Source organism: Schistocerca nitens, chromosome 2 (assembly GCF_023898315.1).
Source record: "Schistocerca nitens isolate TAMUIC-IGC-003100 chromosome 2, iqSchNite1.1, whole genome shotgun sequence".
Lineage (NCBI taxonomy): Eukaryota > Metazoa > Arthropoda > Insecta > Orthoptera > Acrididae > Schistocerca > Schistocerca nitens.
Genome location: NC_064615.1, coordinates 794175134 through 794202284, shown reverse-complemented (window position 1 = coordinate 794202284; position 27151 = coordinate 794175134). Strand labels below are relative to the sequence as shown.

General features: G+C 44.1%; 1 protein-coding gene across 4 annotated transcripts in view; it reads right to left on the bottom strand.

Annotated features, from left to right (window-relative positions):
- LOC126237047 (ATP-binding cassette sub-family A member 7-like) overlaps positions 1–27151 on the bottom strand; it is a 607922-nt gene that overhangs the window by 557271 nt on the left and 23500 nt on the right. For all 4 annotated transcript variants that reach the window (XR_007545025.1, XR_007545024.1, XR_007545023.1 and 1 more), the window contains exons 2-3: positions 25396–25468; positions 12908–13001 (exon numbers count right to left, since the gene is read on the bottom strand). Coding sequence is in view for 1 of the 4 variants with exons in the window: in XM_049946811.1 (XP_049802768.1) it covers positions 12908–13001; positions 25396–25461 (160 nt within the window). In the remaining 3 variants the exon portion in view is untranslated. The remainder of the gene's footprint in view (positions 1–12907; positions 13002–25395; positions 25469–27151) is intronic.

Below are 27151 nucleotides of genomic sequence, written 5' to 3'. Positions count from 1 at the left end.
TAGTATGTTGTACTTTATGTATTGCAGACCAGCTTGATGACCCCCCATGTGGAAATTTTTGAGCCAAAAGATCCAGCGTGTCTTGTACCAGTACCCACTACATAAGCAGCACACAGTGCCAGCCCCAGTAGTCAGTTATTTTAACTACAAATGACAATGGTTGGCACAGATGTTGAAAACTTATAGTCTGGGAGACAAGTCTTTGGTATTGACAGCTCGGTAGCATCTTTCCGTTGCCTAGCGACCGCAGGCAGGCAGCCAATGATGGCCTGACTTTGAGCGGGTAGCAAGGGCCACGTTGCCGCTCTGAAACCTGGTCGCGCGCGCTTATGAAACTTACCAGTGTCTCGCGTGCAGGTGGTGCGGTCGTTCGTCGTTGGTCTGAAGTTGAATTCGCAGTTTATTTCGTTTTTGTTGTTTTTAGTGTTTCTTTGTTTATGTTTCGTTGTAAACAATGTCTAGTGCGGCGGGTAGTACCAGCCCAACACAAGAAGTGAAACGGAGGAAGAAAAGTGTGCTACACACCCAGGCCCGTGAATTCGTGTGCTCTGTGAGGGATTACTTTGAGAAAGAAAAGGATAAAGGTGGGCCCTTAATTCCTGTTGTTCAGGTTGTGAAGAGAACTGCAGCAGCATTGAAAATAAGTAAGAACACTGTTGTAAAGATAGGGAAAGAACAGTAGAGTGTAGATTGAGACGAGAGTGGCACAACAAAGCTGCACACACCAGGAAAGAAGCGACCGAGAAATAAGCAGGTGACAGCTTTGGACGATTTTCAGAAAGATGCTATTCGTCGTCATATATACAGCTGTTATAAGAGAAGGGAACATCCCACTATCTAAATTACTGGTGTCGCTTCAGAAAGACGATCTTTTTAAAGGGAGCAAATTTTCATTGCGTACAGTGTTGAAAGACATAGGCTTCAGCTATTCACTGTTTAACGGACGCAAAATATTAATGGAAAGGACAGATGTAGTTGCATGGCGGTGCAGATTTCTGCGCAGGATCATGGGTGTGGAATTCGAAAGTATAGTGTGGTTAGATGAAACTTGGGTCAATGCCAGCCATTCTTTACGTAGAGGCTGGAATGATGGAACGCCCGAGGGGACAATGGCAGTGCCTGTTGGCAAAGGAGGGCGTATTATTGTCTTACATGCAGGAACATCAAAAGGTTTTGTGCCAAACTGCTTGAAAATGTTTCGGTCAAAAAAGACGGGAGATTACCATGAAGAAATGAACAGTGTAGTATTTCAAGAATGGTTCGAGACATCGCTTATGACGAATCTGATAAGTCCATCAGTGATTGTTATGGACAATGCGCCTTATCATTCCGTTGTTCACGATAAGGCACCAACCTTGGCAACAAAAAAAGACTATATCATTCAGTGGTTGAAACGGCGAAAAGTAGATTTCAGAGAAGATTTAAGGAAGGCGGAACTGCTCGAAATTGTGGCACAAAAGAAACCCCAATTTCCAACATATGTAATTGACGAGATTGCTAAAAGGCACGGGCATGAAATCGTTCGGCTTCCTCCATACCACTGTCACTTCAATGCAATTGAAGGAGTGTGGGCGCAGATAAAAAATTACATTGCTGCAAACAATAAAAAATTGACGATCTCTGAAGTGGAAACTTTCCTTCCAGCAGCTATCAATAAAGTGACAAGCGAGACGTGGGCTAAAATTGTAAACAGCACTGCAAGTGCCATCAGAGAGGCGGCCAAAACCGAAGGGGTTGTGGAAGAATGCATCGAAAATTTAGTTATACATCTGGGAGAGAGCAGTGATAGTTCGAGTAGTGCTGAGGAAGACAATGTTAAATCAGATTCTGACAGTGATGTGAGTGGTGTTTTTCCATTTCAGTAACTACAATGTATTCAGGAATATAAGGAGGGAGTTTGCTATCGATCTACAACCAGATCATCATATTGTGAGTACTTTCTTCAGATTATAACTCTTAATACACTGACCAATTATTCTGTAGCTTGTAGTAGAACAAATTAATAATGCTAATACTTAACAATGGAAACAAAAACTGCTAATGTTCAACAACTTGCGAAAATAGTTTTCATTTCAGTTGTGAAGTTTAACAAATAACTTTATTATGGTTCAAATGGCTCTGAGCACTATGGGACTCAACATCTTAGGTCATAAGTCCCCTAGAACTTAGAACTACTTAAACCTAACTAACCTAAGGACATCACACACACCCATGCCCAAGGCAGGATTCGAACCTGCGACCGTAGCAGTCCCGCGGTTCCGGACTGCAGCGCCAGAACCGCTAGACCACCGCGGCCGGCTTAACTTTATTATGTTTCAGCATCTTAGATACTTGTACTAAATAGCTCTTATCAGTTTTCGAGTTAATATATTTCAAGCATCAACTTTAAATAAATTCACGCGTACCAATACGACTTGTATTTTGTCTCGCTTTTATTTCTGCTGCTAGAGAATGCGTGTAGCAGACAGGGTGCTGCGTGCTGTGAGCCACGTTCGGCAACAGCGCCGTCTGCCCGCCGGAACTGTCAGTACCAATCACTCGTCTCACGGACTATAAGTGTTTCATTTTAAATGATGTGGCTTTTAAATCGAAAAGATTTTACTGAAACATGCCATCATGAAAGACTCTGAGGACACAGAATCTCAGATCCTGGTCAAAAAACATACTTCACAGTGTTTCTGCAGAATACAACTGATCCTGTTGGATCAGGGTTGCCACAAGTTTCCCACGTAAAGCTTCTTGATATTTCCCTGATTGCCAGAAAAGTTTTAGCATTTTTCTCTGACAAATCTTGAGAGCTCAAGACTTAAGTTGACAAAAAAAAAAAAAAAAAAAAAAATAGAGGGACTTTTGTACTTCTAAATATGTTAGCAAAAATCTTAAGTACTAACATCAACAGGTTTAAAATACCTTCACTGATTTCAGAACGTTCTAAACAGGGTTCTAGCAGTAAAAGGCAGCCTCGGTGGCTGACTAGTGGGGGTAAGGATTTCATGTAGAACAAAGTGGGAATTATATCAAAATGTTAGAAGTAGTCACAATCAAGCTACAGTAGCCCATTACAAACAGTAATGTAAGGTGCTTAAAAATGTTATTAGGAAGGCAAAGAGCATGTGGTATGCAAATAAAATAGCTAATTCATAGTGTAAAATTAAAACAATATGGTCAGTTGTGAAGGAAGTGTCTGGTCAGCAGCACAAGGTCGATGATATAAAGTCAGTTCGTAGCAAAAATATTTCCATTACCAATAAATCAGACACACACACACACTATTTAACAATCATTTTCTGAGCACTGCTTGTGAATTAAATAAAAATTTAATTTCTACGGGGAACCATAAAAATCTCTTGGCAAATGCCTTTCCGAGATTGATGTCTGAAATACTTCTCTGTGATACAGACAAGGGGGAGACTGTGTCAGTAATTAAATGACTGAAGACTAAGGACTCTCATAGTTATGATGGAGTGCCTAGCAGAACATTAAAGTACTGTGCTGCACATGTTAGCTCTGTTTTTAGCCATATTAGTAATTTTTCCTTTAGGAATAGTCAGTTTCCTGAGTGATTAAAGTACTCAGTAGTAAAACCAATTTATCAAAAGGAAGAAAGGAGTAATGTAGACAATTTTAGACCTATTTCCATGCCAGCAGTGTTCGCTAAATTTTCTGAAAAGGCTGTGCATGTAAGGGTAATTGACCATTTTATCATATTAACAGAATCTTCCGTCGGTTCTTGGTAGAACAACATTATAATAATAAATGAAAAGCACCAGTTTGCTTTTGTTCTACACTATTGTAGAACAAAAGCAAACTGGTGCTTTTCATTGATCATTTTATATCGCACAATTTGCTATCAAATGCTCAGTTCAGCTTTATAAGTCGTTTACCAACTGAAAATGCTACACTCTCTTTTCTCTGTGAGGTACTGGATGGGTTAAACAAAATGTTTTGAACATTAGGCATATTTTTTGATTTAACTAAGGTGTCTGATTGTGTTGATGACAAAATATTGCTCCAGAAGTTGGACCAGTATGGAATACGGGGAGTAGCTCATGATTGGTTCACCTCTTACTTTAGCAACAGACAGCAAAAGGTCATTATTCACAGTGTGGCTGTGATGTGGGGTCTGAGTGGTGTACAGTCAAGAGGGGTGTGCCCCAGGGATCAGTGTTGGGGCCACTCCTGTTCCTTATTTTATATAATGATATGCCCTCTAGTATTACAGGTAACTCTAAAATATTTCTTTTTGCTGATGACAGTAGCTTGGTAGTAAAGAATGTTGTTTGCACCAATAGCTCAGTTTCAAATAGTGGAGTTCATGACGTAAGTGCATGACTTGTAGAAAATTAACACTAAATCACAGTAAGACTCAGGTTTTACAGTTTCTAACACACAATTTAACAAAATCTGATGTTTTAATTTCACAGAATGGGCATATGATTAGTGAAACTGGACAGTTCAAATTTCTAAGTGTTCAGATAGATAGTAAACTATCGTGGAAAGTCCACATTCAGGATCTTGTTCAAGGACTTAATGCTGCCATGTTTATGATCTGAACGGTATCTGAAGTGAGTGATCATTGACACGAAAATTAGTCTACTTTGCATATTTTCATTCGCTTATGTCATATGGTACTATATTTTGGAGTAACTATTCCCATTCACAAAGGATATTTTTGGCTCATAAACGGGTGTTTCGGGCAATAAGTGGTGGAAGTTCATGAACATCTTGTCAACCCCTATTCAAGAGTCTGGGTATTTTGACATTGGCCTCTCAATATAAATATTCCTTACTGTCATTTCTTGTTAACAATATTGGTTTATTCCCAAGAATAAGCAGCTTTCACTCAGTTAATACTCGGCAGAAATCAAAACTGCATTTGGATCAGATTTGCTTAACTCTTGTGCAGAAAGGTGTGCAGTATACTGCTGCATCCGTTTTGAATAAGTTATCACTAGAATTCAAAAATCTTAGCAGTAATCCACATGCTTTCAAATCTAAACTGAAGAGTTTCCTCATGGGTCATTCTATTCTGTAGAGGAGTTCCTTGAAAAATTAAGCCAATTCTTCTTGTATTATTGATTGTGTTTACTTAAATGTATGGCTTGAGTTTTTTTGGGTTCATAAACATTTTATTTTTATCTGTTATTACTTTTATGTTGTAATATCATGTACTGACACAGTCCATGATCTTTGAGATTTGCTCCTCTATTTGGTCCTATGGAACTTCATGTGTAAATAAATAAATAACCTCTGAAAAATTAGGCCTTTTGAAAGACGGTGACCGCAAATAAAATGTTGATTCTCCTATGTTCATTATTGTCAATTATTACCCACTGTGTGAAATTATTATTTTAGCGGAATTTTGTATCCGCCTGCTTAGCTGTGTGGTAACGTGTTTGCCTACGATGCAGCGGGCCCAGGTTTGATTCCCGGCCGGGATGGAGATCTTCTCCGCTCGTGGACTGGGTGTTGGGTTGTCATTATCATTTCATGATCACCTACACAAATCGCCCAAAGTGGCATCACCTGAATGAATACTTGCAACCCAGCACCCAAACTCCCCCTGATGGGGCCTCCTGGCCATCAATGCCACACGATCATTTCATTTTACAGGTATTGTGTGGTTTTTCTTTCAAGAAATATATGAGTACATAGTGTACAAACTGCGAGCGACTGCCACAATTTTCTTCTTTTTACCATCCATACTTTCTAATATACGAACTACTTTCAAAGTACCAAAATGTACTAGAATAAATAAAATGTCTATAAAACACCACACTGTACAATGTTCTTGCAGTGAGACAGTTGCAATTCCTGAAATCCATTGTCCATGGCCTCTGGCCTGCCAAGGAACACTGCAGTCCTGGGCAAGGGATAAATCATGAAAATCTGCAGCATTATGCCATACACAGACAGACCTGGCCTGTAGACAGATCAGTGACACTATATTCGACAGGCACAGCCTGCACATTAGTGGGAAACAATGTGTTTCAGATTGGCAGGCCTGATCCGTTAGAGATACCCACAGAAATGGCCTGTGGTTTTGGCCTGATGAAGTCCACTCATGTTGTCAGCTATTCATGTGTTAGAGACACCATGTTGATGAGATAAGACTGCAATGATCAAACCATGAAACAGATAACTTGCGCAAATACTCAGAATCAATACTAATGAGGATAGGTAACAATTCACTGTGAAGACGACCGCTGAGCCACAGCCAGGCACTTAGAAAAGACAATCTCACTCACGACTAAATTTTCAGCCATAGGTTTTATCAGGAAATGAGAGCACACACACGTTCATATAATCACTCAGACACAACTCATGCACATATGATTGCAGTCTCCAGTCGGTGCATCAACTGTCTCTGAGAATCAGATCCAAACAAACCACCCCCCACGCATTCCTGCCTCTTGCTGTTAGCTGTTGGGATATTGGCAAGAAATGGTGGCAGCACTGTCTGCAGGCTGAGGGAGTGGTAGGAAGAGGAGAAGCAATCAGAATGAGGGAGTAGGGAAGCAGTGCATGTACTCAGCTGTGCCCAGCCAGAGATGATGAACTACAACTCAGTAAAGGAACCACTTTATCTACTGAGACAAATAGGAGATTTTCCCAGTGTTTTTTTTTTTTTTCAAATTTCTTTGATATTTCCCTGATACATCTGAAATTTCCTGATTTCCAAAACTTGTGGCAATCTTATGTGTATAACCTGTGTAAGGCAAACAGTCTGTAGACTTACGCACTCTCTCATTTTTTGTTTACTCACCCAGTTCATCAGGTCACAGTGCAATACTATTCTGATCTGTCTTTCACTAGAACCATTTTGGAGCAAGGTGACTTCAAGGTAGGCTACCTCAGCTGAAACTTTCAGAGTATGAGATGATATGGGTCTTATGAAACAAGGTACTAAGTACATTCACACTTAACCAGATGGTGCGAACTACCAGCCAGAAGATACAAATCAGTGTGTGTGTGACCTTCCTATAAATGGCAGGTTCCAATATACCCATCAACCTACCTACTAGTGTCCACATCAACAAACAGAAGACAGCCGTTCTTTTCCACCTCCCATGTACAGTGAATACTTAGGTGGATTCGATTCAGGTGCTGTGCAAAAGCTGCGGAAAATAATAATAAAAATAATAATAATAAGAAGAAGAAGAAGAAGAAGAAGAAAGGCAGGTTTCAGTTCTGCCAAGTTTTCTATAACCAGATAGGCAACAGTTGGTGAGGAGGTGGTTTCCTATCACAACTGCATTTCTCTGCTCATAAAACTGGCCACTGAATATGAAGTAAGTAGAAGTGAACACATTCTGACATAGATAGGTTAACTCAACACCAATTCTAATCTCAATTAAAAGTAACAAATCAGACAGAGGAGCACAAACGAAAACCAATTCAGAACTTACAAAAATATCAAACTCATTAAAACACAGTCGCTCAACTGACGTAAGAAATCACCCAAATTTCTAATGTGACGTACAAAATGACCTGTTAGTGGGCTCAACAAAGTATTAAATATGTGGCTACAAGGTATGTTGTAGCACCAATGTAGCTGACAAAATGACTAAGAGAAAACCCTTTCCTTGTGGATCTTCAGTAGGCCACATTATCTAGGAAAGATAGCACACTAAGTATAAAGACTATTGACAGTCTATTGCGACAAGGAACTTTTCTTCAGGACATTGTTAGTCTTTTGTTAGGTCAGCACCGAGTCCAGGCTAAAATGGATCAGACAGTAAACACTGTATCTTTTGAAGATAATTCTCTTCTTCCAACGCAACAGTAGCATTGCCCTTGTCTGTGGGTATGTTGATAAAGTTAGAGCCCACCCTGAATGAATGCCAAGCATCCCTCTCATCTGGGCTTGATCACTGCAACTGTATTTACTGTGTACTTTCTAACTTGCAAATGAAATTGTAGATTATGCTTCTCCCCTAATATCTTTGGCAGTGTCTGGAAGTAGTTCGAAAACAGCCCATTTGTGAAGTCTTATGGAGTGAACAGTGTACAAGGGTCATTCAATAATTAAAGAAACAAATAACTGGGGGGGGGGGGGGGGGGGAGATTGTTGGTAGGGCAGATTTGGTGCTTTTATGGCTTTAAGTTGGCTTCACTGGGATGAGCCCTGATCAGCTGATGTATTAACATTGTTTTGTTTATAACCTCAAAAATACATTTCAAGATGGTAAGTCCGCTTGAAATGTCCACATTAGTTGAATAATGTTCTGTTATTCATTTTTTACTTGCTAAAGGTGAGAAACAAGTGAATATGTCTAGAGTTTATGGTGAAGCTTGTATGAATCATGCAAATTTTTACAAGTGGGTAAAGCAGTTCAAAAATGGTCACAACTCAATTACTGACAAACACATTCTAGCCAACCAGTTGCAGTTTCAACTCCCTCACTTGAATGTCGAATTGATGACATTATTTGTGCTGACTGCCATGTAACTGTGGAAATGATAATTGAAAAGTTTCAAATTAGTACTGGTACAGTCCATAACAATCTGTAACAAGCTGAAGTACCGCAAAACATGTGCAAGATGGGTCTCAAAGGAGTTGACACAGCTACAAAAGGAAACAAGGTTGAGAGTGTGCACAGAGCTAAAGGAACATTATGAAAGAGAAGGTGAGCACTTCCTCAACAAAATTTTAACTTGTGATGAAACTTGGGTTCACTATTATGAGCCAGAATCAAAAAGACAAAGCATGGAGTGGAAGCACACCAACTCACATGTCAAGAAAAAATTCAAAACCCAAGCATTAGCAGGAAAAGTCATGTTGATGGTGTTTTGGGACACAGAAGATCCAGTTTTTTGTAACTGCAGCATACAATGAACAGACAACACTACCTGGATTTGCTTTTAAGCAAGGTGAAGCCAGCCTTGAGAGAGAGTCGCCATGGATCAGAGAGGAGAGATGCGATTCTCCAGCAAGACAGCGCACATCCTCATATTGCTCAACTAACCGATGAAACACTGACTAAATGTGCTGGGAAGTACTGCCTCATCCCCCTTACAGTGCTGATTTAGTGCCTAGTGAGTTCCATTTGTTTGGTGCACTGAAGGAGTCTTCACATGGGAAGAGGTTCAAGGACGTGAAAAAGTTTGTGGGAAATTGGTTCAAACATCAGGATAAAGAGTTCTTAGCAGCCAGAATAAAAAAGCTTGTAGCCCATTGGACCAAGTGCATAAATGTTCAAGGGGATTATGTTGAACAGTAGAAAAAATATGTTTTGTAAAAATAAACACATTTTTCTGCAGACCAATTTCTCTCTAATTATTGAGTGACTCTTGTACAATTCCAACCTTTCCCTAGTATGGATCTACCCAAGATTTCTCTGTGAAATTGAGCACAAACATCAAGATGATGTATTACACTCTGAGCCATTGAAACATTCAAGCTTAGCCAAATGCTGGGCAGCGACAGAACAAATTCCCTGTTAGACTGAACAAGAAAAATTGTCCAGCGAATTCCAAGAAAAAGCAAAAATTGTCACATCAGTTGCCAAATGAAGCCAATGTAACACTGATTTTATCTTCCAGCTGAATGCTGCCATCATCCAGTTCAGTGTGAAGGGGTACTTTATATCTTTTTTCATAGAACCCACTTCTCAGAGCTTGGCAATTTGATAGCCAAGTTAGCTCAATTCAAAGTTACCTTTCACCAGAATGGTTATAGTGGAAGACCTATCAAATATATGCAGCACTATCAACCAACTGTGAATTGGGTAAATGATGAAAATATGTGATCGCACCTAGATCTGTGGTTTTCACATGATCTAAGATTACACCCCTTTAAGGGTATGTGCAGGTTGATATTCATTTGCATTAAGGTGTCTACCTTCTCCAATGCTGATGAGTCATCTTACACTTTGGTTAGACTGTCATGATTGAAGGATCGGTGTCCAGAGACAAAGCGTCACACAAGCTTCCAACAGATGATCAAATCTGCTATTGCAGAACAATGTCCTAGTACCATTCATCCTAAGGAATATAACACAGAAATTCTGGATGCACTTCCTGGTATTGTGATAGTGTTTTTAAGGAAGATGTGATTAAATAATCACAAACTTATAAATAGAGATGGAGGTTTTTGCTTAAATTATACTAACAATCCTGCTTGCACTCTCTCTCTCTCTCTCTCTCTCTCTCTCTCTCTCTCTCTGGTCAAACAGAGGGATGAAGTTAATGCTACTTGTTTATCCATTGGTTATTAATATTCACTATCAATAACTTCTGTCATTTGTCATTTGTTGTGTGTTGGTACTAACTGGTGTGTGTGTGTGTGTGTTATCTTCCTGCATACACTGTACATAGTGTCTCGAAAATGACAAGGTGCTCACTTGCCGAAATATCTGTGGCTGTCTAAGACATCATGGGGCTGTAGTCCCACAAGTTGTCTGAGCAGTATTATACACCTAACTTCTTGAAGGTAAGTAATAAGCAATTCTGTCTCGACATTATTTAATATTTTTTTATGTTTTCAGGAACAATATAGAAAACAGGCAACAAATTAATAGAAAAATCACTTACAAAGTAATGAGCTAAAAGAATAACTGACTGAGAAAGAACAGTCTGCACTGAGAAGTGTTATTACCAACTGAGAGCTCTCTTGTGAACCTTAAAGCCCAACAACAACAGAGCCTGGTCAAACAAACTGCAAGTAATATGATAAAATGGATATCAAGACACTCTAAGGCATTTACTAGATTACGTAACTGACAATCTTGCTGAAAGAATGTAGTGAAAAATCCTGCCAAATCATCATGGAAATAAATTGCTGACAGCAAAGGCAACAATCAAAGAATGTGATGGAAGAATTCATTTGGAGACTTCTTAGATTTCTATGTGAAAGTTAACTGAAACAGACACTAAACTAATAAATCCATTTATTTTTGTGACATTTAACTTCCAAATGATTTATTGTTATTTTCTTAGTCTTCTGTTTTTCCTATTAGTACCTTGAATTACACAATATTCTGAGAAGGAAAGTTGCCACTCACCATATAGCAGAGATGCTGAGTAACAACAACAACAACAACAACAACAACAACAACACACGCAAGCGCGCGCATTTCACACACATGACCACAGTCTCGGGCAACTAAAACTACACTCAGTTGCCCGAGACTGCAGTTGTGTGTGTGTGTGTGTGTGTGTGTGTGTGTGTGTGTGTGTGTGTGTGTGTGTGTGTGTGTGTCCGCGCACACGCACGTGCACGTATGTGTGTCTATTGTTGACAAAGGCTATTGGCCAAAAGCTTTAAGTGTGAGAATCTTTTTGTTGTGCCTATCTGCAACTCAGCATCTCCACTATATGGTGAGTGGTGACTTTCCTTCTCTGAATATTGTTACAGTCCATCCTGGATTTTACATTTTTTTGATTTTTACCTTGAATTACAATGACACTTGTACAAGTAAATTTACTGCATATATTGAATTTCACCAAAAGCTGTAACAATTTGCTGCTTTAAACGCATGTGCAAAAGTGTACTAAAAACTAAAAAAGGATTGTAATGAAAGAGATTAGTCTGGTTCATTGTTTGAAACTTAAAACACCGTTTAGCAATAATATAGTTTTCAACTGCATTGCAGAGTATTAATCCATTTGCATTTTAAGATACTCAAGAGTCTATTTCATGGGAAAAAAATAGTTTCAAAAAGTGACGCTGTAAAAATTTCGTTTTATTCTACAATTGTTCTGAAATGTCTCTTCGATTTTTTTGCTGGTTTACAACAAACTTTCAATAGCGAATCCAGAAAAGAACAAAGAAGTATTCAAACAACCCATGTTGTAACCGCAAAAACGTATCAGGATTATTGTGCCCCTGGCTTTCCTTCATTTTGTGGAATAGGAACCAATCACAACTAGAGAGAAACAAATCATTTACAAATAGTATACACTTGTTACAAAGAGTTACTTCTAGTCAAGACAGTTCCTATGTCCTTCATGCTTAACTGTGCATTGTAAATAAATGTGCAGCTGTTATGTTTGTTTAAACAATGGAAAATCCAGGACAAAATAACAGCAATATGAAAAAGATAAGCTGATACTTACCACATACATGTTGTGCTGAGTTGCAGACAGTCACAGTGAAAAATAATACTAGCGATATTTAGTTTTCGGAATAAGTCATTCAGATGTAGAGAAAAAAACACACACACATTCACATAAGTACACACCACACACACATGGTCACTGTCATTTCTCAGAGCTAAGGCCCAACTGTGAATGTTGTCTGAGGTGAGCAGTAATCTAGCTGGGGCAGGTAGTGGGGGTACAAAAGAGGTGTAGGGCAGCTGGGGAGATGATAGCAGCATAGGCATAAGGGAAATTGATATTGCTAGGTATGGGAACATCTAGGAGACAAGGTAGGGCTGCTGCTAGGTGCATATCGGGAGGTTGAGCTGGGAGTGGTGGATGGGGGATGGGAAAGGAGAGAGAGGAGAAATAGTGAAGGGGAAAGGACCATGCATGTACATTGGTTGGGTAAAAGGCGTGTGTAGCATTAAGTGAGAGCAGGGAAGGGATAGGCAGGTGGAGGACAGGGACTAGCTAAGGATGACATCAGGAGGGTTACAGGAACAAAAGACATGTTACAGGGAGAGTTCCCATCTGCAAAATTCAGAAAAGGTTTTGTTGGTGGGAAAAATCCACATTGCACAGGCTGTGAGGCAATAATTAAAGTGATGCATATCGAGTTGATCAGCACACTCAGCAATTGGATGGTCTGGCAGTCTCTTGGCCACAGTTTGGCAGTGGCCATTCGTGCAGACAGACAGCTTGTTAGTTGTCACACCCATGCAGAAAAAGACGAGAGACAGCTGGACCACCCAGTGGCTGAACATGCCACCCAACAGGACTTTTTTTTATACTGCATATTTGTTACCTGGAAAATACTTACATTCTGGAATATACTTCTTCAATTCTCTTGTGCGAACCCACATAAGAATCAGGAAAAGCACTAACGGCCATAACAGTTCAACAGTGCAACGAATCTAAAAAGAACAGGTAGATGACACAGGTGGCAAAAGTAATAAAAATTTAAAATGCTGTCTTTGGAAAAAAAGGTGCTGAAAGACAAAGGAATTGTTTCACTAACTAACTTAATCATTGGAAAAATATATCTAAAAACAAAGATGATGTGACTTACCAAACGAAAGCACTGGCACGTCGATAGACACACAAACAAACACAAACATACACACAAAATTCAAGCTTTCGCAACAAACTGTTGCCTCATCAGGAAAGAGGGAAGGAGAGGGAAAGACAAAAGGATGTGGGTTTTAAGGGAGAGGGTAAGGAGTCATTCCAATCCCGGGAGCGGAAAGACTTACCCGCTCCCGGGATTGGAATGACTCCTTACCCTCTCCCTTAAAACCCACATCCTTTCGTCTTTCCCTCTCCTTCCCTCTTTCCTGATGAGGCAACAGTTTGTTGCGAAAGCTTGAATTTTGTGTGTATGTTTGTGTTTGTTTGTGTGTCTATCGACGTGCCAGCGCTTTCGTTTGGTAAGTCACATCATCTTTGTTTTTAGATATATTTTTCCCACGTGAAATGTTTCCCTCTATTAACTTAATCATTGGTTATCTCAAAATACACCAGTCTTATGGAGCTACACGTTCTACAAGTAATGAACTTTTGATGTCCGAACTTAGAAACATCAGTAAGTACATATGAATTACAACAGCACATATGATTTGAAATGTGTGATGGCATCACAAAAGCTGAGATAGGAAGTAGGACAGGATTTGCTGTGCTCAACACTGAGCACATAGCATGTCCTGTAACCTCCAGAGCAATTCATCTGTACTTGATTACAAGGTACCATTCAACACTCCACCAAAGGAAGAGACATCTTCACAGCAGTCCTAATGACTTTGGTGTATATGCTTCAGAGGTGTGGTGGATCACACTAGTTATGCAATTCATCTGTTCCTTAACAATGTCTACTTTCGAACACTGCCAGTTAGTTGGCTGTACTGCTCAACCTGCACCCATCCCCATGGCTTTCTTTCAGGCAGTGATCAGTCTACTTGTATCTAAATTAGGAAGTGACAACTGGAAGTCAGATCATTGACCACTTGCTGCTGAACACTATATGGGAGGTTTGGAGATCATATGGATAAATTGACAGCGGTTCTGCTGTGTTCTCTCAGCACTGTGTTCTCAAAGCATAGTTTTCCTAATACCAGGAGCCTCTTGACAACTTAATCATGGGGGCAGTTGGTTGAGGAAACCTGTAGCACATGACAAGTGTCAAATTCCTCAAAGAGGAGGAGTGGATGGCATGCTTGTGTGATAATGTTGTGGAGAGCCTCATTGCCTACAGCATCATTAGTGGACAGGTAATGGCTACATATTGCCACTTTACCGCAACTGCATTGCAGAAGCAACTGCCTGTAAGCTGCTGACAAGAGAGATTAATTGTTAAATCCATGCTTTTTAATTATGGCAAAGCCAAGTTTAGCCCTATTTCCACTGTCACACGTTCTGTTAGTCACTTTAAAATAGTCTCTTACATGCAAATTGATGACAGTCTTTCCTGTATTACAGGACTTTACTTGTCCACATGAGTCCTCAACATACTAATGATCCACTAGGAATGGGAGCCACTTTAACAGAGTAGCTGTTCTTTGATTTGTGGCTTCTGTAAAATAGATGAGACAATGACCAAATTGCCATTGAGGAGTTGGACAATCTGGACCAACAGTGCCTTGATGAATTTTTGGATAGTATGTCACAATGAATATAGGATTGCATCAATGCAAGAGGACGTGCTACTGGGTATTAGAGGTACCAATGTGTACAGCAATCTGGACCACCACCTCCGAAGGTGGTACAACATGCAATGTGTGGTTTTCATGAGCAATAAAAACTGCAGAAATTGTGTTTATGTTGATCTCTATTCCAATTTTCTCCACAGGTTCCGGAACTCTCGGAACTGAGGTGTGCAAAACTGTTTTAGATGTGTGTACATACATGTCCCTCACCAAATGACAATGACTGTAAAATTGAATAAGGACCTTTTCTACGAGGTAAACCTTATTTTAGTCTATAATGTTGGAGTCATCACAAAATGTTTTTAACACTTTCTTTTACACACATTATATATATCTGTGTGTGTGTGTAAAAGAAAAATTTAAATATGTCTGCTTGTGTCTGTATATGTGTGGCTGGATGTGTGTGTGTGTGTGTGTGTGTGCGCGCGCGCGCGCGCGCGCGCAAGTGTATACCCGTCCTTTTTTCCCCCTAAGGTAAGTCTTTCCACTCCCGGGATTGGAATGACACCTTACCCTCTCCCTTAAAACCCACATCCTTTCGTCTTTCCCTCTCCTTCCCTCTTTCCTGGTGAGGCAACAGTTTGTTGCGAAAGCTTGAATTTTGTGTGTATGTTTGTGTGTCTGTCGACCTGCCAGCACTTTCATTTGGTAAGTCACATCATCTTTGTTTTTATATAAATCCCGGGAGCGGAAAGACTTACCTTAGGGGGAAAAAAGGACAGGTATACACTCGCACACACACACATATCCATCCACACATATACAGACACAAGCAGACATATTTAAAGACAAAGGGTTTGGGCAGAGATGTCAGTCGAGGCGGAAGTGCAGAGGCAAAGATGATGTTGAATGACAGGTGAGGTATGAGTGGCGGCAACTTGAAATTAGCGGAGATTGAGGCCTGGTGGGTAACGGGAAGAGAGGATATATTGAAGAGCAAGTTCCCATCTCCGGAGTTCGGATAGGTTGGTGTTAGTGGGAAGTATCCAGATAACCTGGACAGTGTACCACTGTGCCAAGACGTGCTGACCGTGCACCAAGGCATGTTTAGCCACAGGGTGATCCTCATTACCAACAAACACTGTCTGCCTGTGTCCATTCATGCGAATGGACAGTATGTTGCTGGTCATTCCCACATAGAAAGCTTCACAGTGTAGGCAGGTCAGTTGGTAAATCACGTGGGTGCTTTCACATGTGGCTCTGCCTTTGATCGTGTACACCTTCCGGGTTACAGGACTGGAGTAGGTGGTGGTGGTGGGAGGGTGCATTGGACAGGTTTTACACCGGGGGCGGTTACAAGGATAGGAGCCAGAGGGTAGGGAAGGTGGTTTGGGGATTTCATAGGGATGAACTAACAGGTTACGAAGGTTAGGTGGACGGCGGAAAGACACTCTTGGTGGAGTGGGGAGGATTTCATGAAGAATGGATCTCACTTCAGGGCAGAATTTGAGGAAGTCGTATCCCTGCTGGAGAGCCACATTCAGAGTCTGGTCCAGTCCCGGGAAGTATCCTGTCACAAGTGGGGCACTTTTGTGGTTCTTCTGTGGGGGATTCTGGGTTCAAGGGGATGAGGAAGTGGCTCTGGTTATTTGCTTCTGTACCAGGTCGGGAGGGTAGTTGCGAGATGCGAAAGCTGTTGTCAGGTTGTTGGTGTAATGGTTCAGGGATTCCAGACTGGAGCAGATTCGTTTGCCACGAAGACCTAGGCTGTAGGGAAGGGACCGTTTGATGTGGAATGGGTGGCAGCTGTCATAATGGAGGTACTGTTGCTTGTTGGTGGGTTTGATGTGGACGGACGTGTGAAGCTGGCCATTGGACAGGTGGAGGTCAACGTCAAGGAAAGTGGCATGGGATTTGGAGTAGGACCAGGTGAATCTGATGGAACCAAAGGAATTGAGGTTGGAGAGGAAATTCTGAAGTTCTCCTTCACTGTGAGTCCAGATCATGAAGATGTCATCAATAAATCTGTACCAAACTTTGGGTTGGCAGGCCTGGGTAACCAAGAAGGCTTCCTCTAAGCGACCCATGAATAGGTTGGCGTACGTGGGGGCCATCCTGGTACCCATGGCTGTTCCCTTTAATTGTTGGTATGTCTGGCCTTCAAAAGTGAAGAAGTTGTGGATCAAGATGAATCTGGCTAAGGTGATGAGGAAAGAGGTTTTAGGTAGGGTGGCAGGTGATCGGCGTGAAAGGAAGTGCTCCATCACAGCGAGGAACAGCCATGGGTACCAGGATGGCCCCCACGTACGCCAACCTATTCATGGGTCGCTTAGAGGAAGCCTTCTAGGTTACCCAGGCCTGCCAACCCAAAGTTTGGTACAGATTTATTGATGACATCTTCATGATCTGGACTCACAGTGAAGGAGAACTTCAGAATTTCCTCTCCAACCTCAATTCCTTTGGTTCCATCAGATTCACCTGGTCCTACTCCAAATCCCATGCCACTTTCCTTGACGTTGACCTCCACCTGTCCAATGGCCAGCTTCACACGTCCGTCCACATCAAACCCACCAACAAGCAACAGTACCTCCATTATGACAGCTGCCACCCATTCCACATCAAACGGTCCCTTCCCTACAGCCTAGGTCTTCGTGGCAAACGAATCTGCTCCAGTCCGGAATCCCTGAACCATTACACCAACAACCTGACAACAGCTTTCGCATCTCGCAACTACCCTCCTGACCTGGTACAGAAGCAAATAACCAGAGCCACTTCCTCATCCCCTCGAACCCAGAATCCCCCACAGAAGAACCACAAAAGTGCCCCACTTGTGACAGGATACTTCCCGGGACTGGACCAGACTCTGAATGTGGCTCTCCAGCAGGGATACGACTTCCTCAAATCCTGCCCTGAAATGAGATCCATCCTTCATGAAATCCTCCCCACTCCACCAAGAGTGTCTTTCCGCCGTCCACCTAACCTTCGTAACCTGTTAGTTCATCCCTATGAAATCCCCAAACCACCTTCCCTACCCTCTGGCTCCTATCCTTGTAACCGCCCCCGGTGTAAAACCTGTCCAATGCACCCTCCCACCAACACCACCTACTCCAGTCCTGTAACCCGGAAGGTGTACATGATCAAAGGCAGAGCCACATGTGAAAGCACCCACGTGATTTACCAACTGACCTGCCTAACTGTGATGCATTCTATGTGGGAATGACCAGCAACAAACTGTCCATTCGCATGAATGGACACAGGCAGACAGTGTTTGTTGGTAATGAGGATCACCCTGTGGCTAAACATGCCTTGGTGCACGGCCAGCACATCTTGGCACACTGTTACACCGTCCGTTTTTTTTTTTTTGTTTGGGTTTAAGGGCGCTCAACTGCTGAGGTCATTAGCGCCCAGTCACTGTTGTGAGAGCACATGGAATCTGGTAAAACTCAAGGGGATGGGGGGACACCAGAAGGACCTGACAAATATGCAGATAAAATAAGTAAAAAGGTTAAATGTCTTTGGACAAGCCAGTTAAAGTTATAAAACGCAGAATACGAGCAGCTGCTCGAGCGTCATCAGCTAAAACATCCGGTAAAGTAGATGGCAGGGACAGGACAACACGAAATTGACTAAAACGGGGACACGACAATAAAACATGGTGCACTGTTAATGCCTGACCACAAGGGCACTGCGGAGCTGGGTCACCGGAGAGCAGGTAGCGGTGGCTAAACCAGCAATGCCCAATCCGCAACCTGGTCAGAAGGACCTCCTCGCGCAGAGATGGTCGGGAGGATGTTGTCCAAGCAGTTGGGAGCGGTTTTACTGCCCAGAGCTTGTTTCCTTGGAGGGATGACCAAGCATCCCACCACAACGACACAAGCCTCTTACATACATCCCCACGAACGTCAGATGACGGGACACAATGGGAGGCTGGCCGAGGCAGGAGGACTGCAGCCTTGGCTGCAGCATCCGCAGCCTCATTCCCAGGCACTCCTACATGTCCGGGAACCCACAGCAAGCTGACAGAACCACCATTATCAGCGAAAGAATGGAGGGACTGCTGTATCCGTTGAATCAAGGGATGGACCGGATAGGGAGCTCCAAGGCTCTGAAGAGCACTGAGTGAATCAGAGCAGAGTACATACGATGAATGGCGGTGGCGGCGGGCATACTGAACGGCCTGATGGAGAGCAAAAAGCTCGGCCGTAAAGCTGGAACATTGGTCGAGGAGCCGGTATTTAAAGGTGGCGGCCCCGACGACAAAGGCACAGCCGACACCATCGTCAGTTTTGGAGCCATCGGTGTAAATAAAGGTGTGACCGGCAAGTCGAGCACGAAGTTCGACAAACCGTGAGCAATACACTGCAGCCGGAGTACCCTCCTTCAGGAGTGAGCTGAGGTCGAGATAAATACGAACCGGAGCCTGGAGCCAAGGTGGTGTCGGGCTCTCACCCTCTCTGAAGGTGGTAGGGAGGGCAAAATCCAATTGTCGAAGCAGGCAACGGAAGCGGACTCCGGGGGGCAGCAGGGCAGACACATACAACCCGTACTGACGGTCGAGAGAATCGGCGAAGAAGGACTTGTAAGAGGGATGGTCGGGCATAGACAACAGCCGGCAGGCATACCGACACAGCAGTACGTCGCGCCGGTAGGTCAATGGTAACTCGGCAGCTTCAGCATAAAGACTCTCGACAGGACTAGTGTAGAAGGCTCCGGTCGCAAGACGTAACCCCCGATGGTGGATGGAGTTGAGCCGGCGTAAGAGGGATGGCCGAGCGGACGAGTAGACGAAGCTCCCATAATCCAGCTTCGATCGGACTATGGACCGATACAAGCAAAGCAGGACAGTGCGATCCGCTCCCCAAGATGAACCGCTAAGAACTCTGAGGACATTAAGGGAACGTGTACAACGGGCCGCCAAATAAGAGACATGTGGAGACCAACACAGTTTCCTGTCCAACGTGAGCCCTAGAAACTTAGTTGTGTCCACGAATGGGAGAACAACGTGACGGAGATGTAAGGATGGCGGAAGGAACGCTTTATATCGCCAAAAGTTGATACAAACCGTCTTCTCTTCACAGAACCGGAAGCCATTTGCCACGCCCCATGAGTAGAGGCTGTCTAGACAACGCTGAAGGCAGCGCTCCAGGAGGCATGTTCTCTGGGCACTGCAGTAGATCGCGAAGTCATCGACAAAGAGAGAGCCTGAGACATTAGGTGGAATGCAATCCATAATTGGATTGATCGCGATGGCAAAAAGGGCTACGCTCAAGACGGAGCCCTGAGGCACTCCGTTCTCCTGGAGGAAGACGTCGGACAATACGGAACCCACACGTACCTTAAACTTTCGATCCGTTAAAAAGGAATCAATAAAAAGGGGCAGGCGACCGCGTAGGCCCCACCTGTGCATAGTGCGGAGGATACCTCCTCTCCAACAGGTATCATAAGCCTTCTCCAAGTCGAAGAACACGGCTACCGTTTGGCGCCTTCGCAAAAAGTTGTTCATGATGAATGTCGACAAGGTCACAAGGTGGTCAACAGCGGAGCGGCGGCGACGAAAGCCGCATTGGACATTAGTAAGTAGCCGTCGAGATTCAAGAATCCAGACTAACCGAGCATTAACCATGCGCTCCATCACCTTACAGACACAGCTTGTAAGAGAAATGGGTCAGTAACTAGAAGGAAGGTGTCTATCCTTCCCGGGTTTGGGAATAGGAACAACAACGGCGTCACACCAACGCATGGGGACTTGACCTTCGGTCCAGACGCGATTGTAGGTATGAAGAAGGAAGCTTTTGCCTGCCGGAGAAAGGTGTGCCAGCATCTGAACGTGAATGGCATCTGGCCCCGGAGCCGAGGACCGGGACAGTGCAAGCGCACGTTCGAGTTCCCGCATAGTAATGGGGGCATTATAAGTTTCCAGATTCAGCGAGTGGAAGGAAGGTCGCCGAGCCTCTTCTGCCTCTTTCCTGGGAAGGAAGGCAGGATGGTAATGGGCGGAGCTTGAAACCTCCGCGAAAAAGCGGCCAAAGGCGTTGGAGACAGCCACAGGATCAACAAGGACCTCATTACCTGAGGTCAGGCCAGGTACCGAGGAGTGGGCCTTAATGCCCGACAGCCGGCGCAGGCTACCCCAAACGACGGAAGAGGGAGTAAAACTGTTAAAGGAGCTGGTGAAAGAGGCCCAACAAGCTTTTTTGCTGTCTTTGATGACTCTACGGCATTGCGCTCAGAGTCGTTTGTATTCAATACAATTCGCCAACATAGGATGGCGGCGAAAGGTGCGTAAAGCACGTCGTCGAGCACGGATAGCGTCCCTACAAGCCTCGTTCCACCAGGGGACGGAAATGCGACGTGAAGAAGAAGTAGTACGAGGAATGGAACGTTCGGCAGCATTGATGATAACAGCCGTGAGGTATTCGACCTGACTGTCACAACTGAGAAAAATCGTGGTCCGGAAAGGTCGCCAGGGAGGAGTAAAGTCCCCAGTCAGCTTTCGGTATGTTCCAGCTCAGAGGACGTGGGGATGGGGTGTGGTGCAGGAGACGAACGACACAGGGGAAGTGGTCGCTCGAATAGGTGTCAGAAAGGACATACCACTCGAACCAACGGGCAAGAGAGGTAGAACAGATCGAGAGGTCCAAGTGGGAGCAGGTATGAGTAGAGTCCGAGAGGAAAGTTGGGGTGCCAGTATTGAGGCAGACAAGATTGAGATGGTTGAAGACATCTGCCAAGAGGGAGCCTCTCTGACAGGATGCAGGAGAGCCCCAAAGGGGATGATGGGCATTGAAGTAGCCAAACAATAAAAACGGCGGGGGAAGCTGAACGATCAGGTGCATCATGTCAGCCCGACTAACAGCAGATGACGGTGGAGTGTAGATGGTACAAACTGAAAAAGTAAAAGCAGAAAGAGTAATGCGGACAGCTATTGCTTGGAGTGGGGTGGTCAATGGGATGGGATGGTAGTAGACATCGTCCCGAATGAGCAACATGACCCCACCATGAGCTGGGACACCGTCCACAGGGGTGAGGTCATACCGCTCCGAGGTATAGTGGGTAAAGGCAATACGGTCAGTCGGGCGCAACTTGGTTTCCTGGAGACCAAGGACGAGCGGACAGTGCAGGCGGAGGAGCAGTTGTAATTCCTCCCGATTAGATCGAATACCTCTTATGTTCCAATGAAACAACGCCATCGCTAGTCAAAAAGTTGCGGGAACGAGACGAGGGAAGAGCTGGTCACCTCGACGGCCGCGGAGGGCCAGGTTGCGAGGGAACAACGCTACAACGGACGGGAGGCGGATCCGGTTCCATCAACTCGTCGCCAGCTGCGGCCGCTGTTCCTGGTTGTGTAGGAGGGGCAGCATCGTTTGCCGACGAAAGGCCAATTGAGCGCCTGGCAGCAGAGCGTCCCGGCGAAACTGAGGACGGCCGGGAGCAGCGACTCACGGATGGAGCGTCAGACGAAACGCGCCGGGGTGGAGAGGGGGATAGAGACTTCTTCTTGGAGGCCTTCTTGGAAGGCCGAGGAGGCATGGTGGGCTGGACCCGAAGAAGGTCCTCACGCGCGGGGTCCGTTTTGGAACGACGGACCTCGGAAGCTGGGGTCCGGAACGTTTCCCCAATGGACGCCTGAGAAGAGGATCGCTTCTCAGGTGGCGTGGGGGCAGGAGGAGGAGGAAGGGTGGCCCCTGGGGCAGAGGGGGTGGGGGCCACGGGGGAGGAGGATTTGGAAGGGAGGGATTTGGGAGGCGGAGGCAGAGCCCCCTGATGGGCGGAGGAGGCGGAGGGGGGACAGGATAGGGGTGAGGATACCGCGGAAGGAGTGGACACAACTGAGGCAAACGAAGTGGTCAATGGCACGGGATGGAGGCGGTCATACTTCTTCCTGGCCTCAGAATAAGAGAGCCGATCCAAAGTTTTGATTTCTTGTATCTTCTTCTCCTTCTGATATGCGGGGCAGTCTGAGGATCTAGGCGAGTGGACGCCAGGACAATTAATGCACCGAGGTGGTGGGGTGCATGTATGTTCCTCACGAAGAGGACGTCCACAATCGCCACAAAGGGGCTCAGCCTCACACCGTGACGACATGTGCCCAAAGCGCAAACACCTAAAACAGCGCATAGGAGGCGGGACGTAAGGTCGCACGTCACACCGGTAGCACATCACCTTTACCTTCTCCGGGAGAACGTCCCCCTCGAAGGCGAGGATAAAGGCCCCGGTGTCGATGCGACGTCTTTGGGGCCGCGCTGGACTCGCCGGACGAAATGCACGCCTCGGCGCTCCAGGTTGGCCCTGAGCTCCTCATCAGATTGTAGCAGGAGGTCACGATGAAAAATAACCCCCTGCGTTCTATTTAGTGCCAGATGTGGGACAATGGATACTGGGATGTCCCCTAGGCGGTCGCACGCCTGGAGCGCCGCCGACTGTGTGGCGGAGGTGGTCTTGATAAGAACGGACCCTGAACGCATCTTGCTGAGAGCCTCGATTTCGCCGAAGATGTCCTCAATGTGCTGAACAAAGAACATGGGCTTGGAGGTGGCGAATGTACCCCCATCGGTTCGAGAACAGACCAAATAGCGGGGGAAGTACTTCGCCCCAAGCCGGCGGGCCTGTCCCTCCTCCCATGGAGTGGCCAAGGGGGAAAGGGCAGGAGAACCAGAACTAGAAACGGTACCTTTTCTTTTGAAAGACTCGGCCGCAGAGCGACCTGATACGTGTTGACGTTTCATCTGCGAAACGTCCGCCCCGATACCACCCACTCCGACCAGGGGCTCTCCCCACGGGCGCCACCCAGCCGCAGCAAGGGCCACCTGGCAGGATGACCATTGACGGGAGTCCTGATGCCCCAAGGAGACGGGCATCTACTCCTTGGCCGACATGGGGAGGGTGCAGCTCAGGTATCGGCAGTACGATCCCTGTGTTGTCAGGGGGCTACAACCTAGAGGGTACATGACGACCCCACCACAACGGGCTGGCTACCGTGCTGGATTTCTGGTGCCATGGAAAGTCCATAATGATCGCTGGTGCAGATGGAGATGCACTATGGGCGTAACTTGGACAACCCATCAGGCGTTTAGGCCCAATTTGAGGAATAGTGGGTATGGTTACAACGCCGGTGCAATGCTGAGTGCCAAGGTCTTAGTGCACTTAGGACCAGTGGTACACCACGTAAGGTGTCCTTCCCCAAAAGGCTCGTACTTCTGTAGAATTTTGAAAAATGGAGGTCAAACCCCAAGGGGGACCATCACATGGAAGGCCGAAACGGTTGAAACTCCTTTTAGTCGCCTCTTACGACAGGCAGGAATACCTCGGGCCTATTCTTACCCAGGACCCGCAGGGGGACCCGTCCGGGTTATCTGGATACTTCCCACCAACACCAACCTATCCGAACTCCGGAGATGGGAACTTGCTCTTCAATATATCCTCTCTTCCCGTTACCCACCAGGCCTCAATCTCCGCTAATTTCAAGTTGCCGCCACTCATACCTCACCTGTCATTCAACATCATCTTTGCCTCTTCACTTCCGCCTCGACTGACATCTCTGCCCAAACCCTTTGTCTTTAAATATGTCTGCTTGTGTCTGTATATGTGTGGATGGATATGTGTGTGTGTGCGCGAGTGTATACCTGTCCTTTTTTTCCCCCTAAGGTAAGTCTTTCCGCTCCCGGGATTAGAATGACTCCTTACCCTCTCCCTCAAAACCCACATCCTTTCGTCTTTCCCTCTCCTTCCCCTCTTTCCTGATGAGGCAACAGTTTGTTGCGAAAGCTTGAATTTTGTGTGTATGTTTGTGTGTCTATCGACGTGCCAGCGCTTTCGTTTGGTAAGTCACATATATATATATATATATATATATATATATATATATATATATATATATATATATATATATATATATATATATATATATATATATATATATATTTTTTTTTTTTTTTTCACAGTTTACCTCCATGTTTTCAATGGCCAGATGGCAATGTACCACATGTACTGGCTTTATAATTCACACACTCAGTGGTATGTAAGCCTGAATTATTGTTTTTTGTTTTTTATTAATTATGTGTGATAATTATAAACTCTGTAACATATTTGTAACACATACAAACCTGAAATTTGGCAAAACTAGCAATCAGGATATGTATCAACTGCAATCTGGGCAATAAAACTTATTTTGGAAGCTTTTTTTCCTTGTAATGAATAAACTCAATATTCTACAGAGGCCTATTAACAGTTTCTGTTTCTTTACACTATTCACGAATCAAAATGGAGGGGTCTTGGGGAATACAAATGCAGTTGTAGATATAAAGAAGTGTAACTCCACAAGCCACCAAATAAACTGACTGCCAATTCTTATCCTCTTTCATATTAGATAAGAAGTGGAAGAATTTCTTATGGTTTATCATTTTTTAAAGTCTCAATGATAACTCTAAATATTAACTTTTATTTAATTCTGTTACACAATAAAAGAACACCTAAGTATCTGACTGTAATAAAAGCAAATTTCACTGTGCTATAGAGTGCAACCAGTATATTACTTTGCATATTATGTGTACTGCAAGAGCCACAGCATATGCAGTTATTTTCATATAGTGCTTGCTGTAAATAGTTTTATCTTTCACTTCAATTTTATTCCAGAAAATTGTTTTCATAATGTCTCTTTTCCTTAACTTACCTTTTGCCTCTTTCGTAACATCAAATTTTTCCATATTAATAATTGCAACTGTCTGAAAAATGCCATTCTGCATCTATAACAGAAAGGAACAGTCACTTAAGTTCATGAAAAATAAGAAACTGAACATAAAGTTACAATGAAAAATAATGTTTGAAGCCACAAGACAAATAAAATGGTTGTGCAAATCAACTATATTGACACAAATTAGAACTACCAATAGTTTAATTTGTATTTAACTGCCAGAATTAAAAACCATATCAGTATAAACATTTTAAATATTCTTTCTTTTCATAAAAATATTAATATTTTTGATAACCATGTCATAACCCTCATTGTAACATACATGTCATTTGAATCATCCATGTAAACAATTGTGTATTAAGAACTCTAAAATATAGCTATAGGGATGGTTTTCTTGAGCAAAGACAGGGACAAAATTAAAACCACTGCGAGTAAATAAAAGATACAGGAAGGAGAATTATTCAGTAGCTAATCAAGATTTAAGGTGTTCAATAAATGTAAATTTGGATGTAAAAAAAGGTAGATTTGAAAATATATGCAACACAAATCATAACACTGCAATTAGGTAAGTTACAACAGTAAACTTTATAAAACTACACTCATGCTCATAAATTAAGGATAACTGCAGAATATGATGCCACACAAGGTGGCACTACACAAAACTGGCACTAATAGCATAGGCACATAGGGAACACACATGACACAGATCTGCAAGTCCATGGTATTGGTGATAAGTTGAGAAAACCGTCCCAAAATATATGTGATACAAAACACCACTGTTTCTTGTGCATGTACCCCGACATCAGTATGGGATATGATCACCATGCACATGTACACAGGCCGCACAATGGGTTGGTATACTCTGGATCTGGTAGTCGAACAGCTGTTGGGGTTCAGCCTCCCATTCTTGCACCAGTGTCTGTCGGAGCTCCTGAAGTGTCATAGGGGTTTGAAGACGGGCAACGGTACGTGCATCCCAGTCGTGCTCGATGGCGTTCAGGTCTGGAGAACAGGCAGGCCACTCCATACGCCTGATATCTTCTGTTTCAAGGTACTCCTCCACGATGGCAGCTCGGTGGGGCGTTATCATCTATCAGGAGGGAGGTGGGACCCACTGCACCCCTGAAAATGCGAACATACTGGTGCAAAATGACGTCCCGAGACACATGACCTGTTACAGTTCCTCTGTCAAAGACATCCAGGGGTGTACATGCATCAATCATAATCCCACCCCACACCATCAAACCACGACCTCCTTACAGGTCCCTTTCAAGGACATTAAAGGGTTGGTACCTGGTTCCTGGTCCACACCAGATGAAAACTTGTCGAGAATCACTGTTCAGACTATACCTGGACTCGTCCGTAAACATAACGTGGGATCACTGTTGCAATGACCATATACTGTGTTCTTGACACCAGGATTTACGGGCTCTCCTGTGACCAGGGGTCAGTGGACTGCACCTTGCAGGTCTCTGGGCGAATAAACCATGTCTGTTCAGTCATCTGTAGACTATGTGTCTGGAGACAACTGTTCCAGTGGCTGTGGTAAGGTCCCAAGAAAAGCTACCTGCAGTACTCCGTCGCCGTCTGTGGGCACTGATGGTGATATATCGGTCTTCTTGTGGTCGTGTACACTGTGGACATCTTTTACTGTAGTGCCTGGACACATTTCCTGTCTGCTGGAATCATTGCCATAATCTTGAGAGCACACTTAGTGGCACATGGAGGGCCTATG